Source organism: Meleagris gallopavo, chromosome 5 (assembly GCF_905368555.1).
Source record: "Meleagris gallopavo chromosome 5, MGAL_WU_HG_1.1, whole genome shotgun sequence".
Lineage (NCBI taxonomy): Eukaryota > Metazoa > Chordata > Aves > Galliformes > Phasianidae > Meleagris > Meleagris gallopavo.
The window spans coordinates 23,812,725-23,830,590 of record NC_139408.1 but is presented as its reverse complement, the minus strand read 5'-3'; the positions used below and the strand labels follow the sequence as shown (position 1 = coordinate 23,830,590).

The following is a 17,866-nucleotide window of genomic DNA, read 5'->3' as shown; positions in this document are numbered from 1 at the left end:
TTCAGTGAAATTTAATGGACATCCATCACCATTATCTTGTGCCTGAGCCATCGCCAGCCCAGAGATGCAGCTCGAGCAGGTTCTGTTTGAAGTGCAGTGTCTGCTCTTGGTTTCAGACCAGAACCAGTCTGACCAGCTGGAGCCCAGTTTCAGGTTACACCCTGCCTCATCCCTCTGAATTAGTGGGCAGTGATCTCACTCTCAGCACTTCCAAGGAAGGACTGCTCTCTCTGGTTAACCCTAGCTGCTGCATTCACCTGTTCGTGGTGTGCCTCCCTCCCCCAAAACCGCAAGACCTGGCTGCAGCAACACCTGCAGATGAAAGGGTGGGAGATAGCAGGCATGGGAACGGCACCTTCCCCTCCGCGGGTCATTGCTTCTCAGACACCACTCCCAAGTCAGATAAGACAAACAATTCCCTTTTATTGCAACTTGTATTATCAGAGAGGGTGCACAAAAAGTAAATCAAGATGGTAAGTTTATTGCATAGGCTGGAAGAAAAACAGAGCCATGGAAGAAATGATACAAGATAGACCATGAAAAGCCATGGAGGAATCAAACAAGTCCCCCTGCAACAGGGAGAGGCATGCAGCTGGATTGCCACCAGGCTGTGGGCAGCCATTTTCTCCCAGCCTTGAAAGGGTCCAAGAATTTAAACTAAAATCTGTACATAAATTTGTGCTTTCTTAAACACACACACGCACACACACACCCTGATTTTCTCTCTTTTCACAGCAGTTTTCCAGGAGCAGCAGGCACAGGGGGTTCAGGGACTCGTACCAATCCCACGCCAGACAGAGTGTACCAGGATCTACAGAAACATCAGCTTCTGTTCACAGCAGAAACCCTCAGCATCCAGAGACACGAGGCTGATGCTGGAGATGCAGCCATGTGAAGCTGGTGGCACCCTGCTTCATCAGTCATGGGAAAAACACGGCACCTCGGTGCGGTGGAGCTGTTACACGTTGCCACAGGGCCAGGGATGAGCTCTGGGCCCCCCCGGCGTGGGTTCATCTTGCACCAAGAGGGACAGGTCAGCAGGAAGGACATCTGGGGACATTCGCTGGCCATGCTCCTGATGCCAGGGACTCAGGTGAGAGAGAGGCTGTGTGCTCAGTGGAGAGGGCATTAACACTGAAGCAGCAGCACAAGCTTCCTGGAAGAAGCATCAGCTACCAGCTCTGCTCACTGGCACAGCCAGAACCGCACAGATGGCATCAGTGCCTCCAGGAAACCCTCTGGTTCCTTCAAGCATCCCTTCACTGTGCTTCTCCCCAGCAACCTCTCCTTCCCTTCCTCCCTCAAGCATGTTTCCCACACTGCAAGCAGTGCTTTCCCCAAGGTTTCCTTGGGAGCAGAGATTTCCCACGGGCAGCACTAGCTGGCACCACAGCAGCAATGGGGAGCTGGATCCTTCTGCCCTCCCCTCAGCATCAGCAGAAAAAGTTAGGGCATTCCCTTTCATTTCATGTGAGAATAAATAGGTATTTCGTCATGCGTTCAGGGTCAGACTGAACACTGGAAAAGCAATCAGGGCAACTCACAAAGTGGAGGGCACATACTGTATATAGGTGGCTGCAACATGGCAGCCAGGCAGAAAAACTCTAGGTGTGCTTTTCTGTTAAAAAGCAAAGCCTAGTGATTAAAATAGATTATTTGTTTTTCCTTCTGTCTTGAGAACAGAAACTACTGGAGAGTGTCGCAGGGCTCTCAGAACAGGTCCAGCTGGTTATCAGAAGCACGCAGCCCGCACAGGGCTCACCACGACCAGGGAGGACAGCTGGAAGGCAAGGCAACTTGGCAAAGGTTTGGGAGAAAGGGTAGAAAATCTGAAGTCAAATGGCAGGAAGCAGTACTGCAAACAAAAAATTGCTGGCCATGGTGAGCTTGTACCATTCACCATTATGAATGCTACACAGATTCAATCTCAGGGTCCTTCAGTAAGCAGAGCTGAGCTGTGCTCCAGATTTGAGCAGGAAGAAAGATGTCATTCAAAGTTTCACTGGATTGTTTGAGGTTAGGTAGGGATAGACCTCAGAGAGCATCAGAATGCTCCCAGGTCCTGAGTCCAGAGCAGCCATTTAGCCACGACAATCACAACCGCATTACTGCCAAATCATGGCTAGATCTTGGCCTCAGGCTACCAATGTCTTCTAAGAAAGAGTCCTCCAGGCAGAGGCCCCCATCTAAAAGCAAAACTCCAGAAGTTCTTGGGAATGTCCCAGTGCGTGGCTGGGAGAGAGACAGGAGCAGGTCAGACTGGTTTGGTGGCACCGTTATAAAACAGATGCTCGGTGTCCTCTGTGGTGGACAGGGTAGAGTTGGTAGCAGTGGTTGGCTGGCGGCGGCGGCTGCTCTTCCTTCTGTTCTTCAGGAAGAAGTAGCCTATGATGGCCAGAACCACCATGATGCAGATCCCAAGGAGCACAGCAATCACCACTTCAAAGGCACCTGCAGGGGACACATGAATGTGAACAAGTTAGGAGGTCTGCTCCACAAGCTCTGCAGCAGCACATTAGGAACAAGCACAAAAGCTGCTGGAGAAGCTGTGCTGGCAAAGAGGAGAAGGGGTGGGCTGACAGCAGGGTGGGCATTGCAAAACTAAGTGAAAAAGACAACTACATGGAAAAGGGTCTGGCAAGAGTATTGCTGTTCTCCCAGATCACAGCTTCCATCATTTCTTGGATGCACCACGCCCTCTAAAGGCTATTTGGTGACTTTGGCAGAGTTGGCCATTTGGCACACCTTTAAATGTCAAACTCTTCTCCGGTGCTGGATTTTCTTCATATACCAATGTAGAGGCCACAAAGGAGGTCACAGGGAGCACTCCTGGCCAGGAGAATGCCATGGGAGTGAGCTGCGATGGTGAATGTGTTGAGTTTGTGGGGAAAGAACTTGTAGCAGTGTTGTGAGCATACAGCTCTGAGGGTTGATAGGGTAATCAGACTTCACCCCAATCTAGCATCCCAACATTATTCACATACTCACTTGGGCATTCTTTTTGCAGAATTTAGTGGTCCTTTTTGTAAATGTGGCCCTGAGGAGGAATTTTCTGTGACATTTTTTGATGTTGAACACTGCAGCATTCATGCAGGTTGATGGAAAAGAAATGAGGAGCCTCTGCAATGATCTACAGAGTCAGAGACAAAGCAGGAATTGGACCAAGGGGCATGGTCCACTGAAAAATCTCTCTAGTCCCTGCTAGAGTCCTACAAATACTGCATTGCTCCCTTAATCTCAGAAGGGGCACGGGGAATAGGTAAAAAGGTTAATATTTCCAAGGAAGCGCAAAATATTTTTCAGGCCAGTGGAAGCAACAAATAAGCTCTGTATGAGGAACTGTTACTCACTTAACATATCACTGTGAGGTTCAAATGTTTCCCATCTCCGACCAATGGCATCTCTTTCTGAATTGGGAGTAAGAAGAAGAGTTTTACGAAAAAAGGAACAAGGGCTGAGAGGTTTCTGAGGAGCATATTTCCAGTACTGTGAAATGACTGGATCCATGCAGTGTCAGAATTCCTCCTATTTAGGCAGTTGGCCTCCACAGCAAAGCCTGCAGAGCACTACAGTGTGAAATTTTTCCCTCTTGATTGTTTAGAACTTCTCCCTAACATGGAGAATTTTCTTCATTTTTCTCCTCCCACTAGTGGAGAACTGGAGCCAAGCTAGAAAATTATATTCTTTGGAGAGGCCATACCATAACTCTAGCTAGTTTTGTCATGCTACTCTGTACCTTTCTGAATATTAGCATCCACTGAATTTTTCCAGCTCTGACAAATGACAGGCTGTACTGCAGACATGCTGTAGACATGCATTGTTCCCCATAAGCAGTCAATACATTGTAGAACATTGTGCATGGCCACGATTTGAGAACAGAGCTGCTTTGTCTAAAGGCTCCAAGTCACTGCCTCTTTGTCACCACAGAACTTAATCTGGAAGGATTTTCCAAGTCTGATCTGTATTCCAGCCCTCACTATTCCTGCTTACTTGTGACGCCTGAACATGATTTCATGCACTCTTCCTCTTCTTTAAAGTTGTTCATGTTGCCATCACAGCCCCCGTAGGTGAAGCGGTCGCATTTCTCAGAGAAGGGATTATAGTACCAGCGAGGGATGCTCTCTGTGCACTGTCCAGTGTCAGGCAAGTCCACACAGTGAGCTGGCAAAGCAAAGGAGAGATGCTCTAGCCCAAGCAGCGTCTTACCAGAGCGCCAACCTCTGCTCATGATAGAAGAGCACAAGCACTGTAGCAAAGGACAGCCACGGTGAGACCCATAGCACTTGGGTGTCCACCGCCCAACTGGCAGCTGCTCAAGTTGGCAAGGCCAAGGTGAGCTGCCACTACCCAACACCGGGCTGAAGGAAAAGGCAAGAGCTGGCCAAAGTGCTCCTGATAGTATGTACCTTGCTTACGTGTGACATTGATTTTCTGCAGTCTATTGAACTCACGAGCATCTGCAAAAGAAATATTTTATATTACTCTTAGACAGGGCATTCCTGCACATTTATTTGCTACAACAAGCCAGGGAAAAGGAGATACACCCTGAGCTTCTTAGGTAGTTCAAAGCTATGAGAGGAACATGGGAAAATACAGTGAAGTAACTAGAAATGATTCCCAACTTGAGTTCAACTTTCTTAGATTTTTTCACCAAGAAAAAAAGGGGAAGATGCTCTCACTTCAGGTTTCAAGAAGAATGAAAAGTACTAGCCTAGGAAATAAGTGAGGGCAAAATAAGAAGCCTGAGAAGGTAACAAAATACCCACAGATAGGGAGGAGATTATGTGAATTTTGTGAGGAGAATGAGAGAGGGAGATTACAGACTTCGGCAGCTCACCACTGTGCATTTACATTAGCATAATGTGAGATGTTAAAAGGATTTTGATGCTGAACCAGTTGGGAGAAATCATAGTTTAATTTCCCATCTCCATAAACTAGGAGAGAAAGTATGATCATCCAGAAATAAAACATTGGCAGGGGAGGGGAAGGCAGGCTCTGAAGTCTTACAGGCAGGGACAGGGAAGACAGTAGAAGGAAGTATCCCAGAGTGGAGATCAGCTGTAGCAGTCAGAGATATGGGAGATGGCAGAACCTGAAAATACGACAATAGTGCAATCTCACGCAGGGTCAGGAGAATACAGAGCAACAAAAAGCAGAGTCAAGCATTGAGCACTGCACTCATCCCTGTGCAGATATTAAGTTTTCTAAGCCAGAATGTGAAGAACTTACATTGTTCACAATACACCTCGTCTGATCCATCAGCACAGTCTGGAGTTTCATCACACTCCAGATAGGCATCAATGCAGCAGCCATCCTTGCATCTGAACGAGGAGGCCTGACAATTCCCATTGCATACTGTGTCAGAAACAGTTCAGATAGTTCATTAAAATTTGTTCATTTTCCCTGCCACACAGATGTGTTATGAAGGACTTAAAAAATGGTGAAAGGGCTGGCAAAGGTCTCTCTTCTGTGACACTCAACTCAAAAAAGAAGAAAATCGTTTCTTGCTTATAAACCAAGCAGTGTTCGGGGAACAGCCATGCTTCCTCTCAAAACAGAAGTCCACAGAAGCTGGAGGCAAGGCATGGTAATGCCCCAGTCACCATGGGGACACAGTAACAAAAGAACCAGATACAGCGAAAGTACTCAATACCCTCTTTGGCTCAGTGTTTACTGGGAAGGAGTGCCCACTGGACTCCCAGGTCCCTGGCTTAAGGGCAGAGTCTGGGCAGTGAAGCCGCAGAAGGGGAAGATCACTTAGAATTTTGTGAGCAATACCAAAAATGGGGGAAGCAGGGAACTCAGTGCCATGCAGCGAGGGCTGGGCAGGCAGGAGAAGGCTTCCAGCTCTGCTCATAAAGCGCAAAGGCAAATGCAAAGACAAAGCAGAGAGTTAAACATCCCACACCTGAAATAGAACAACTTCGCACAAGAACAGCATCTGGACACCAGGAAGTGATAAAGGAGTTGTGCAGAATAGCCCTGAAAGTCAAGGTGGACGTAGTAAATGTGAATCAGCAGAGAGCTCTTGTGGCAAGGATGTCCAACTGCACAGCAGGCTGGGAGAGCTGGCAGAGACAACTGGCCGTCCTCCTCTGCCCCTGAGGTGGTCCCAGCTGATCAGTGCTCTGCCCAAGTCTGAGCTCTCCAGTGCACAGCAGACACCAGCATGCTAGAGTGAAGCAGCAAAGATGCAGCAAGAGACTGGAGCACATGACCTAGTGTGAAGTTTTGGAAAAGACAGACTCTTTTTGGAGATTCACAGTAAAAGGGTGAGCAGCAACAGACACATGATCCAATAAGGGAAACTGATTCGAATAGAAGGAAAAACAAATATGAGGGCTGCCCAGAGAGAACATAAAATCTCCTTCCTCAGGGATACCCAAAAGTGGCTTGAACAGAGCCCTAAGCAACCTGACATAACTTAAAGCTGTCCCTGCTCTGAGTAGTGGGTTGCACCCCAGGCATAATTTCCAACCTGAATTATCCTATGACATGAAAGTGAAAGGCTTGGCAAAGAAATTAGTCCCTGGCACCTCACTTTCCACACTGAGTGCTAATCAAAAAGCTACAGGAATGGATATGAAACACTAAGCCTGAGCTTACAGCAGGATTACATAGAGGAGCAGGAGGCTTACCTGGCATTTGTCGCCCGCTGACAGAGCCTGAAGAGACAAGGGGAAAAATAAAGTTAATTTATTAAAGCACCACACTGCTTTGTCAGCTTAGAATCAGCTTTATATTGCATCATGTTTCACCTAAGAAATGTGTCTTTTCTGGAACAAAGCCCTGTAGTGGTGAGGAGTAGAAATACAGAATTTAGGTTAAGGATGCTGGATGAAAATTTGTGAGGGTCTGTGCAGCCAGGGACATACCAGGGACACCTGGCACTGAAGACATTGTGCAAGAATGAGCCAGTTCTTGCTGATGCCCATCCCGGTTGGTTACACCAGCATGTGGCCAGTGGTGAAGACTGATGCTAAAGGAAGCTGATCTGGAATCAACTAGGGGAACAGAGATCCAGGAGCTGGGCACTGTGGGACCCTCATCAGCCTCATCTCAACTCTCCAGACTATACCTGCCAACCACAAAGATGCAGTACTTGCCCACAGGGACATCCGGATCCTATGAAAAAGAAGGGGCTGATTTTTGAAGCAGACTCACCTTTAACATTCCTGCAGGCAAGTTTACACTCCTCCTCCCGTAAGTAGTTATTCTTGTTAGGTTTGCAGCCACCAAAAATGAACTCCTGACACTGCTGAAGAGTTGGGTCATAAAACCAACGTGGAAAAGAGCCCCGACACCAACCAACCTTCTTTGGAGTCAAGCAATGCTCTACCAAGAAAGTTAAAATAAGAGGGTCTGGTTAGCATGTTTCACCTTCACATACAGAAAATAAAATCTTCCAAAGGAAAGTTTGTCAACAGTGTGGATGTTTGTCTGAAAAAAAAAAATACAAATTTTTTGTAATTTTTTTTTGCAGTGGCATGGGGAAGGCAAATAGGGAATCACATAATGCGTTTTCTTACATGAGAGGACAGAGTACAAAATCAAATTAGAAGATGCCATATTCATAAAAGCAAACAGCGAAGAGTTCAGCTGTGAAACTCCTAGCTTCAGGATGCTGCTGCTATGTGAAGATTCATCCATGGATATTTAATACAAAGACACCCTATTTGCTTAAAAAGGCTGCAAATTCCTTGGTGGCTAGCCAAGTACAGCAAGGATTTACTGACAGCATGTCATGTTCTTGCTATTATTTAGTGTCAAACTCTGGACACTGTTGGATGCAGTGCATTAAATTTCTGACAGAGTGATTTGATATGGACGTTCTTTTAGTTTTATGGTACTTGAGGCACAAGAAGAAATTCTCTGCTTGACAGCTAGGCTAGCATTTGTCCAAGAATTCATTGCCCCAGTGCACTTATAATGCTGAGTACTTTGATCATTAAACAAGGCCATTATAGTAAAACATATAGATAACACTGGGGCCATTCTGAACATCACATAGATGGCTTCACCTGTCCTGTGGCTTAAGGGAATTAGGCCCTTCACAATAAAACCATGGAGTCAACAAATCCTTTTGGGTTCTTCTCTTTTGCTCTCAGATGTACCCCCATGATCCAGCTACTCTGGGATTATCCAGTAGAGGAGGCAATGGCATGCAGAGAAGTTCAGATTATTGCAGGCCACCTCTTCTACATGAGGATGAGAAAACCCTAAAATAGACAGCTACAAATGCAGAGACCTTTCACTGTTTGTCAGGTGCAGGCTTTTATTGTGAGAAGTTGACATGCAAGCCCACTCTGCTGCCTGTGCTCTTTTTCCATCTGCCCCCTTAGAAAAGGGCTGGCAAAGCTCCCCAGCTTGGGCACACTAACTAGATGTCTGTGGGCTCACCTTCAGTCTGTTCAGAATTCAGCACTATGATGGTGATGTTAGTGAAGTCTTGCTGCTGGGCAGTGTCAGTGACAGTAAGCTGGAAGACGTAAGTGCCCACCTGTAGGTTGGAGATTTCTGCCTGGTCTTTTTCAAGCTTCTGAGAATGCAAAATAAAAGAAGAAAAGGCATACGTAATGAGAGGATGAATGAAGCCCATATTTCTGCTGTATAAGGAAAAAACAAGTTTGGCTGGAAATCCCCAAGCAGAATTCTGGCTTTAAAAATGCCTCAGTGCTTTGGCTTAAGGTTTTGGTTTTTGAGTTGTTTTTTTGTTTGTTTGTTTTGTTTTTTTTTTTCCATAAAAGTCGCTTTGGCTGGGCTAGGGGAAAGGAAGAAGGAGAGCAGCATCTCCAGATTTCCACAGTCTCCTACAGCTAGATATTGCTACTCTTCAAAGTCAGCCATCGGCTGGTAAACTAACTCTCCCAGAAGGTGCCACAAGAGCTCCATACAAGCTTCAAGGTTTTCTAGAGTATTTTGCAGAAGTTTTACAGCAATTGTTTGTTCTTCTAAAGCCACAAGTCCCATTGAACATCTACAAAGTAGTGTTCATGCCCCAGAGATGCTGGAGCTAGTCAGGAGCCTTGCTTCTGCTCCAGCTCAGCTAAATTTGGAGATTCCAAGAGAGAGCATACTGCAGGCAACACAGACCAAATTGCTTCCTTTGTGCAACTCCTTACCTTTATCTCCACAGAGGGGTCACCGAGGACCTGTTTCCATTCATACGTGACAATCCCATGGTCATCTGTGCTGTCTGTGCCTCTCAGCATCACTGGCTCTCCTGGCTGCACCCGCATGTCCATGCCAGCGCGGGCTACTGGAGGACGGTCATCTGTGGAGGAAGAGCAGAGCAAAGGACTGATAGGAGGCAGCGCTCCAGTCCTTATCCACGTTATGAAAAAAGGGGACTCTTCCAGGCTAAATCAATATGGATGCCATTCACTAAAAGGAGTACACTTTGATACAGCTGTGCTTCTTGCAGCCTGTGCAAGCAACAGGTGATCAGTACCGTTACTGTGGCCCTCAACCGTTTAGTAACTCCACAACTCACTCTGGCAGTGCCTTTTGAGCCACATCTGCCCACAGGAATCCCAGGAGGAGGCTTTCCCTATGGCTACTGTCTCAATGCTTTCAGCAGTGGGACCACAACCTCGCAAACAGCACAATCTCCACCCCACCATTTATGGAGATGACCTGATGTGGGTGGTGAAGAATGTGGAATGGACTCTCATCATTCCTACTGCTGGCTCTGTGCACTGCATTGTGCGCTTAACTGGAGCTGTGCAAGGGAGGGGTCTGAACGGACCGCACCTCATCTTCCGCCCCACTCTCTGACACAGGTCCCTTAGAAAAAGCACACAAATGCCATTCATGCCATTGTTACTTTTTGTCCCATTCCACAGATTAGCTTACCAGCCGCCCCCACAGTCCATTAAATTCTTCTACGAACAGTGAGTGTAAGAGATGAAAACTGATCTCTGCCAGTGCCAGCAAGATCAGACTGCACAGTGACACACAATGAGCCTGACTCATTGTTCCTTTTGGTCTGAACGCCTTCTGCTTGGCTCAGACCATAAAACCCCACCTGGTAGTTCCCATACCAGGACTCAATGGTTAGGTTTAACCCGAGCCTTTTGGAAAGGCATCCATTTTCATTTTCAATCTAGATGTGTCACTGCCATTTTTATACAACTGGAACTGGAGGATTACTGCCCAAAGCCTTTGGTTGGAAAACTATTCCCTCAGTTAATTACTGTCACTGTTTCAGACCTGGTCTTAATTTTCTGCTATATTTCTAGATTCATGTCCCACCTGTTGCCCCTTGCTAGAGCCTACTGAAGGGACCTGTTGTATAAAGCATATAGGCAAACAAAACTGACATTAAAAACAAGCCATTTGTTAGTTCTTTCACCTATTAATTAAGCAGGATAGGTTTTGCAATGTGTACTCCAGATGAGAGTGACCACATATCCATCCAGAATTTTCTATTTTCCAGTATCTTTTGATACTTTATAAAGATACCAAGCAAAATCAATCATCCCTTTGAGGACTGTTCCTGACTGCAGACCTGCAGCTCTCCTCCCTCATTGTCAGGCTGCCTTTTGCTATGTGAGAACTTAATCACCCTGTGCAACTGCAGGGCTTCTGATTAACTTTATTACACCAGCTGCTCTCTACTGTCTGTCACCAGCATTATCTTTTAGTCCTCCTCATGTAGCACCACAGGATAAGGCTTTCAGCAGCAGCCACCAAAACAGGCAGAGGCCAGAAAAATAACATTTTCATCACAAGCAGAGGTGCCCACTCCAGTATCCTTTGGCCTCTGGGTGAGGCGTTGCTCCCTGCTGCCTCCTCCCAAAGGGCTGCCTGCTAAAGTGATAGAAACTGGCCTCAGTGAGGCACAAGGACGGCTGTAAGACACCAAACTGTGTTGGGCCAGCCTGGCCCTTTTGGCTTTGAGCAGGGCTGGCAGAACAAATAAATGGAGTTTTGTTTTATTTTCAAGAGATCTTGCCAAGGGTCATAGGAGCATTTGTAGCCAAAGGAACGACTGCAGCTGCAGTGCTCTCCAAACAAACTAGGAAATAACAGCCCCACAGCTATGTGATACACAGTACCATGAGCTCTGGAAATGGACGCTCCTGCTGTTCTGCTGGGCCAACAGATGCCAAAGGCCCAACAGAGAAATGCAATCCGTTCCCTGCTGCCTTCCTGCCAGGCTGAGCCCATCAGGTGGGGGCAGCCACAGGGGAAAGACCAGTTCTGCAGAGCCACAGGTAGGTCATTAACTTACAGCAACTCCAGATCATGCTTTTCCTTAACATTTTTAAGCACACACACTTTTAAAAAACAAAACAAACAAACAAAAAAAAAAAAGGAAAAAGAAAAGGAAAACACCAGGAAAACAAACAAAATGCTTTACTGCAGGTTGGTTCAGTTGCTTTGAGTTATGGAGTGCACAGTGAAGTAAAAGGTTGGTTCTGATTATGGGGTCAGCTACCTCTCCAGATCCCATCTTTGGTGAGCAACATTCCCCAAGCGTGCTCATCCCCAGAAAGCCAGAGGGTTTGCTTGTGTGCAGGGACTGCCAAGGAGGACGTTTCCCTAGAAATGAAGGACTTCATTTTCAGAGGGCTCTACTTTCTCTCCTTTGAACGTGAGAAAGTTCACCAACATTGGCGTGTTTTCATCCCTGACTGTATAAAGCCTTTGGTGGGCGTTCTCCACCTGAGTTTTATAGACAAGTGCTCAATGAGCTGGGGTCAATACCAACAAACTGCTCTGGGAAGGGAGGTTCTCCATTCAGCTCCTTTTGCTCGGAAAGGATGTCTGAAAAATGAAAGCTGCCTTTGTTCTAATGCTCTTTGGACTCTGGAAAGTTTCTGTAGAAGTCTGTAATTAATGGGGATATTACAGCTTTATGATGCTGTTGCATGTCATGCTCTTTTCTGTGGGCATCAGCTGCTGGAGTCATGTCATCGAGTGACAAATTCAGCTTCCAATCAAAATACATAGGAAAAGGATTTATCTTTTTTTTTTACTGATCTTGCAGAAAAACTTGACAGAGTAAATCCAAAATGCTCACAACTAAAATCTTCCACATTTGAGTGGCTCATAGGGTATTCAGGCCACAGTTTCTGTTTTTTGCTTTTTAAAAAATTTTCATGTCACTTCAAGGCTTATGCAGTGAATGGTTTATTTGGCTTCAGCTCTACCTTACAGTGAGTAAACCTGCACCAAAGTTGATGGGAAACAGAAATTTAAAGGACACTGAAATCTTATGAGAGCTGTAAAAGCAAGCACAGGGGTGGGAGGGGACCCCAGCAGTGGCCTTGCTGTCAGAAAAGGAACACGCTGGTAAAATCCAGCAGAAGGCAAAGCTGCCAGTGTGAGGATTTCTATTTTGGTGCTCAATTCCAACTACCGCCCTTGAGACATAAATTCACAGAAAACCAGATTTTCTCCATTCCAGCACTCACAGAGATGACACCACACCACGGGTACTTGAGACTGTAAAGTGATACCTCAATACAGCAGAATGTGCTGAGATTGCCTCTGCTTGTTTATCGTCACTCTCAGAGGCCACACCGTGCACCAGCATGGCTCGCTGTGGCCCCCACAAACCAAAAGGGCAGACACCCGCACTAGGAAGATTTTCCACAACTCACGCAGCTCTCAACACTCGCTGACACGAAGCTTTGCAGGAGGAGAACCCAGCAGCTCAGCTGAGCCCCTCAGCAGGCCCTCAGGCAGGAGCACAGCTGGGGCAGCAAAACCCTCCCTGCTGCCCACGCGTCTCCCACCCAGATCGGGCATTTGGAGCGTGTCACCCAGCGTTTCACAACCCCCACAAAGAGTTCAGTTCAAGAAACGGACAAAGGTTCAGGGAGGTTATTTTCCAGCCTCACACCCAGAACTGGTTTGCCCAGACCAGAATAAGCTCACGGTGGTTACCTCAACACCGGCCTCCATGATTACCAGCAAAGTGCAGGTGAGCCTGCCCCTCCCCAGTGAGCCAGGCAGAAAACTCGCAGCAAAGTTCAGACTGGGGAGTGAGCTTCTTAGTTATGGCAGCAAGAGCATTTGCTGTTGCCAATACTTGGAGGTTTTTTTCTGAAGCTGTAACACCTCAGCAGGACAGCAGTGACACACACCAAGGCTGCCCCGACCCTGTGCCATTTCCATATGCAATGCTTCCTCCATATCCCTCTCCTAGCTTTTAGCTCCTTCCATCAAGAAACACTCCACAATTAAATTTGTCTTTCAGCAGTCCCCAGCTGTGCTTTCTTTCAAGTGTTATCTATCTCCACTTGAAAAGTCATAAGCCTCTGAATCCGACAGGTCTATTGTAGCAGTACTGTGAGTCCTGCAACATGTGGCCATTCTCTTTAATATCACCCACTGGGGCGCTAAGCCACATGAACACATATTTCACTATTGGCTAGAAAAGCATGCTTTTGATCCTCATTTTTGCAGAGCCCATCTGGAGATTGCCACTGAACACACCCTCGGGGCTCTGAGGGCACTTGACAGCATATAAAGGAGGGCATCATACAGTTCCCCACCACTCTTCCGCGCCCAGCCCTGGGGACAATGACAGCCCAGGTCCAGAGCAGCCACAGAGCTTTGCAAATTCAGAGAGAAGCAGCACAACAGTGAGCAGACATCTCTGTCTGCAGCACAAAATTAGGTCCAAGAGGAGAGCATAGGGGGAAAGTCCAGTGTGCTGAAAACATCTTCTTTACCCCCAGTTTCACCCTGCCTCTTCAAGTATCCACAACAGGTCCGGAAGCAAAACCCACATCCAACTTCCTTTTTGCTGCCAGGTGGGCACACAGAGCACTTCTGCCATGTTCTCCATTTCCACTGTGGTCCTTCGCTCCACCATTGCTACCTCACACCCAACCATGGGAGCTGGCCATGCACATCTGTGGGCAGCCTGGGGAGGGGGCTGCAGCCTGCTGGTCTGCAGAGGTGAAGGGATCTCGTTGCTCAACAGCACATCATATTTTCAATCTAACCTTGTGAAACCAGGATGCACTGAGGATGATGCATTACCTTTTCCTCCTACAGAAAAACATGTGGGAGTTCAGGCAGCTGCCAGCATGCCACCTGTGCTCCTAGAGATGTGGCTTTCAGTGCATCACTAGCTGCAGCCCTGTGGAAAGGCTTTTGAGCATGGACCAAAGGCATGGGAATGACTGCTACAACAAGAAGCTGAGATTCACCAGAAAGCCCTAAAATGCAGTGGGAAGCAACTAGGGGAAAGAGAAGACAGGAGAGCCACTTCTGCTCTGCCAAAAGTTGTTGGCCTTGCGGGCTGGCACATCCAGCAGAAGATCCAAGACTATGCAGCTCACATGATCAAGTGTCATGCACTCAGCTGCTCCCCTGGGCACCTGCACTGTGCCCCAGGGGTGGGCTGGGGGGCTGAGGAAAGTCTCCTGGAAGCTCTGCCCATTCCACCACAGGCAAAGTTAAAGCTGCCAAAGACCAAGTCGCACCAGAGGCTTGTTAGGCTTCCTCCAGAACAAGGGAGGAAGGAAGCAACAGGAGGAATTGGTTTTAGCGTTTCTGAACACAGCATTTTAAGGAGATCACAGAGCATGTGGCTGGTGGCCAGGTACAGATTAGCTTGTTTTTCACCTGGATTTCTAGGCCAGGTGCAAACTTTCTGAGCAGGTAAGCAGAGGCTGAGAGAGATAAACAGACCCAGAGTGGAACTGTTACAATCAAAACACAGCCAGCAAAACCAAGCAGCCTCAACAAGCCCCATAGAGGGGCCTCACAAGACTGGGGCTGTGGAAAAGGAAAGGTATGCAGGTTGTGCCGTGTCTCCAGCCCCCAAGCAATTAGGAGCTTAATGCAGCTTTTTAAATACAGGGATTTCAATTTTAGAGGATTTCACTTTCCAGCCTTACAGGGCTGGGGAGGAGGAACAAGGAGGGAGAAAGAAGAAAAACAATATATTTTTCTCTGCCTTGTCAAGGATCAAAAATACAGCCTGCATTTGGTAAACACGCTCCACCCGTTTCAAATAGGTTACAGAATGGCTCCTGCTCTATTTACTAATAAGTAAACTGTGGAAGAGATCATGAATTGATGAAATGCAGCAGTGCAAATAATAACTGGTAGAAATGAGGCCCCAAGCCCTCAGTGCTTGCCTATCCCCAGCTTGCGCTTATCCTTTATGTACTCCTTACCACTAGATCCATGTTTCTGCATTGCCTGGTGGTAGGTATCGTAGACGTCCCTCTTCAAGAAGTTGAGAAAGCCGACCTTCCTGGCGAACCTGCAGACGAATGTCTGCTCGTAGAGGCAGTTGAGGAGAAAGCAGCCCTGGATGTGGTCTTCTCCTAAGGCCGGGTCCTGCTCCACAAGGGCCAGGTTACAAGCAGGGTCCTTACAGCAAGCCCTCATGCAGTCCCTGCTCCGATGGACCATGGGGGATGATAAGAAGGTGGCTCCATTCTGAACGGAGGCATCTGTGTCCAGCACCAAACCCGGTATCCCTGCTGTAAAGTCCTCCAGGCACGTTTCTCCAAAGGGCTTTGTCTCCTGCTCTTCACTGAAGACCACCCCTGCTACCAGCACCAGGCAGACCCAGAGTCCGGTCTGTGGACCTGGTCTTCCTCTGTCCATCTCGGCAACCCGATCCTCCCCACCTTCTGACCCTAGTTCTTTCCTAAAGGGAGAGAAAAAACAGATCAAGCTAAGAGGGATGGTATCCAGGTACCTGCCAACGTGGGGTAAGCGGGGACCTGGAGCATGTCCAAGGCCCCATTTGGCCCAGGTGGCCAATGTGTCCCCCCACCCTGCAAACTCCACCCCCAAACCCACATTCTCAGCCCCCACCTGTGTGGCCTTAGATGGGACCGATGCCAGGAGTGGGGCGTCCCCCTGGTCCCCTACACCTTCACCCCTCAGGTGTGCCCTTGGCAGCGTCCAGTGCAGACAAAGGCACAGAAGGGGCAGGAAGTGAAAACCAACTCCCAGAGAGAGGGGAAAAAAAAATCAAGTCACTCCCCTCCACGCTCGTTGCGTAAGAGGAAGGGGAGGAGAGCGGGCTGATACCATCTCCAGCTCAGCTGGCAAGGGAGTGAAGGCTCACAGGGAGCACCAGTGCAACCCTGTGTGTTTGAGAACCGTACACTCACTTGCACAGGTGCAAGGCCACCCAGCACCTTGCCATGCTTCAGCCAGCCAAAAGCCCAGACCTGCTGTGCAGAAAGCCCATGTCCTCTGTTGGTAGCTCTCACAGCCCAGCATCACTGGGGGAAGGCACGGAGCCCAAGTTTTGCTGACCCAAATGAGTCAATCCCCAGCTTGGTCTCACAGCCTGCACTCGTTGCCAGAGGTTTCCTGCTCAAAATCATTAGTTTCAATCTTTGGGGGCACAGTACTCCTCTTGTATAGTTCAGTCACAGACAGGAATGCAAAGGCTGCTTGCCCTAACTCGGTCACATTCCCTACCTTCCTGCTTCTGTAGAGTGGAGATCAAATTCCCTTATTCCTCAGCTACATTGGTGCCACCCCCTTCCTCTGCAAACAGTCCCAAAGCTCCTGGGTAAACTCTTCTTATCTGTCACTGGGCTTAGCTGTGCAGGGAGTGCTTGTAATTTGCCAGGACATTATTTTTAATGAAATATTGCATCACTTCAAAGGCAGCAGCAAATGCAAGACGGTATAGATGGCAAACACTGGAACAGAGATGGTGAGCTATGGCTGTGCCTTGAACAGCATCTGGCTTTGAGTTTTGGGGAACTTGCTCACATCTAGAGTCTTCAGTTCCTGCTGCCTGCTTCTGCCTGCAGCCCCTGTGATGCTGGGGAAATTAAACAACGCCAGGATTGTGTCCTTTTGTTCTGCACCGCCTGAGGCACTCAGCCCCCCTCCCTTTTTTCAGCGTGTATGGAATGAGTAAGCCCCTTCATAAAGTGATTCAGCCTAAACTGATCTAGCCTGAAGGGGAGTGGGGTTTAATCTCCTTTGCTCCCATTAGAAGGCTGTACCAGTCTCCCATTGCAGGCTTTTCGGTGCTCACCCTAAAGGTTTTCAATGTTACTTTACGTTCTTTTTTTTTTTTTTGCATTGCTGTCCTTTAATTTCAAAAGCTTATTTCTTATTTTCTTCACTAAAATCATATCCTAACTCAGCCTTCATTATGCTAGTGCAAATTTGCCACAAGCTTTTAATCGCTTCTTTGATGGCATAGCCTCCATTTCACCTCAGTTATCTGTTGGATTTTTGTTGTTGTTGTTGTTGGTTTTTTTTTTTTTCTGTGCATTTTCCAAACGCAGGGCCTTGTTGTTGTAAAGTTATTAGGTCTGTTGCAAAATTACATATCATAAGCTAAAGAATGGATCACCAGGGATCTCTCTCTCTCTGCTGGAAACCCATTGCTAAATACATCTTAGGATCATATGGGTATTGCTGACTGAATCACAGAATCATACAATGATTCCAGGGATTGGAAAGGACCTCAAAATTTCATCTAGTCCAATCCCCCTGTTGGAGCAGGAACAACTAGATTAGGTCACACAGGAAGAGACACCTTATGAACAGTACATCTTTTATGAATTGTTCTCTCTGCTATTTTCAGCTGAGCACCTCCAGCTAAAATTCTTTTGACAATTTCCTAAAAATGTGACTTTACTTTTAATATTCTTTATATCATTAAAACATGAACCACTTCTGTTTGGCAGATGAATATGGCCTGTTCATTAGACTTTTAAGCATCACAGGCTTGATCCTTCACTGTAGGAGTGATGTATTCCACTTCAGTGCCAGCAGCATTACTGAATATACTTGTTGTGGGTTTTTTTTGGTTGGTTTTCTTTTTTCTTTTTTCTTTTTTTTTTTTTTCTGGAGAGTTTCAGTAATGACTGTTTTAAGTGAGGTCAGCCCCAGGACCAAGGACTTC

The 17,866-nt window shown here is 47.2% G+C and overlaps 1 protein-coding gene across 3 annotated transcripts; it reads right to left on the bottom strand.

The window, feature by feature from the left end:
- Positions 1-398: 398 nt before the first annotated feature.
- SPINT1 (serine peptidase inhibitor, Kunitz type 1) lies at positions 399-15,968 on the bottom strand. Of its 3 annotated transcripts, XM_010711329.4 has the most exons (11): positions 15,799-15,966; positions 15,147-15,628; positions 9,123-9,274; positions 8,401-8,539; positions 7,165-7,335; positions 6,639-6,665; positions 5,230-5,355; positions 4,407-4,457; positions 3,991-4,161; positions 3,351-3,407; positions 399-2,451 (listed from the first exon to the last, which is right to left on the bottom strand). In XM_010711329.4, the coding sequence occupies exons 2-11, from the start codon at positions 15,583-15,585 to the stop codon at positions 2,255-2,257; spliced, it is 1,530 nt and encodes a 509-aa protein (XP_010709631.2). In that variant the 5' UTR covers positions 15,586-15,628; positions 15,799-15,966; the 3' UTR covers positions 399-2,254. The 3 variants fall into 3 exon arrangements, with proteins under 3 accessions (XP_010709631.2, XP_010709632.2, XP_010709633.2); XM_010711330.4 differs by lacking the exon at positions 5,230-5,355; XM_010711331.4 differs by lacking the exons at positions 3,351-3,407; positions 3,991-4,161 and having other exon boundaries at positions 15,799-15,968.
- Positions 15,969-17,866: the final 1,898 nt, after the last annotated feature.

Coding starts and splice junctions, on each gene's coding strand:
- SPINT1 (XM_010711329.4), bottom strand. CDS start 15,585: ATGGACAGAGGAAGACCAGGTCCACAGACCGGACTCTGGGTCTGCCTG. Junction 4,458..5,229: donor CGAGGTGTATTGTGAACAAT/GTAAGTTCTTCA, acceptor TTTCTTTTGCAG/ATGCTCGTGAGTTCAATAGA. Junction 4,162..4,406: donor CAATGTCACACGTAAGCAAG/GTACATACTATC, acceptor TTGCTTTGCCAG/CTCACTGTGTGGACTTGCCT.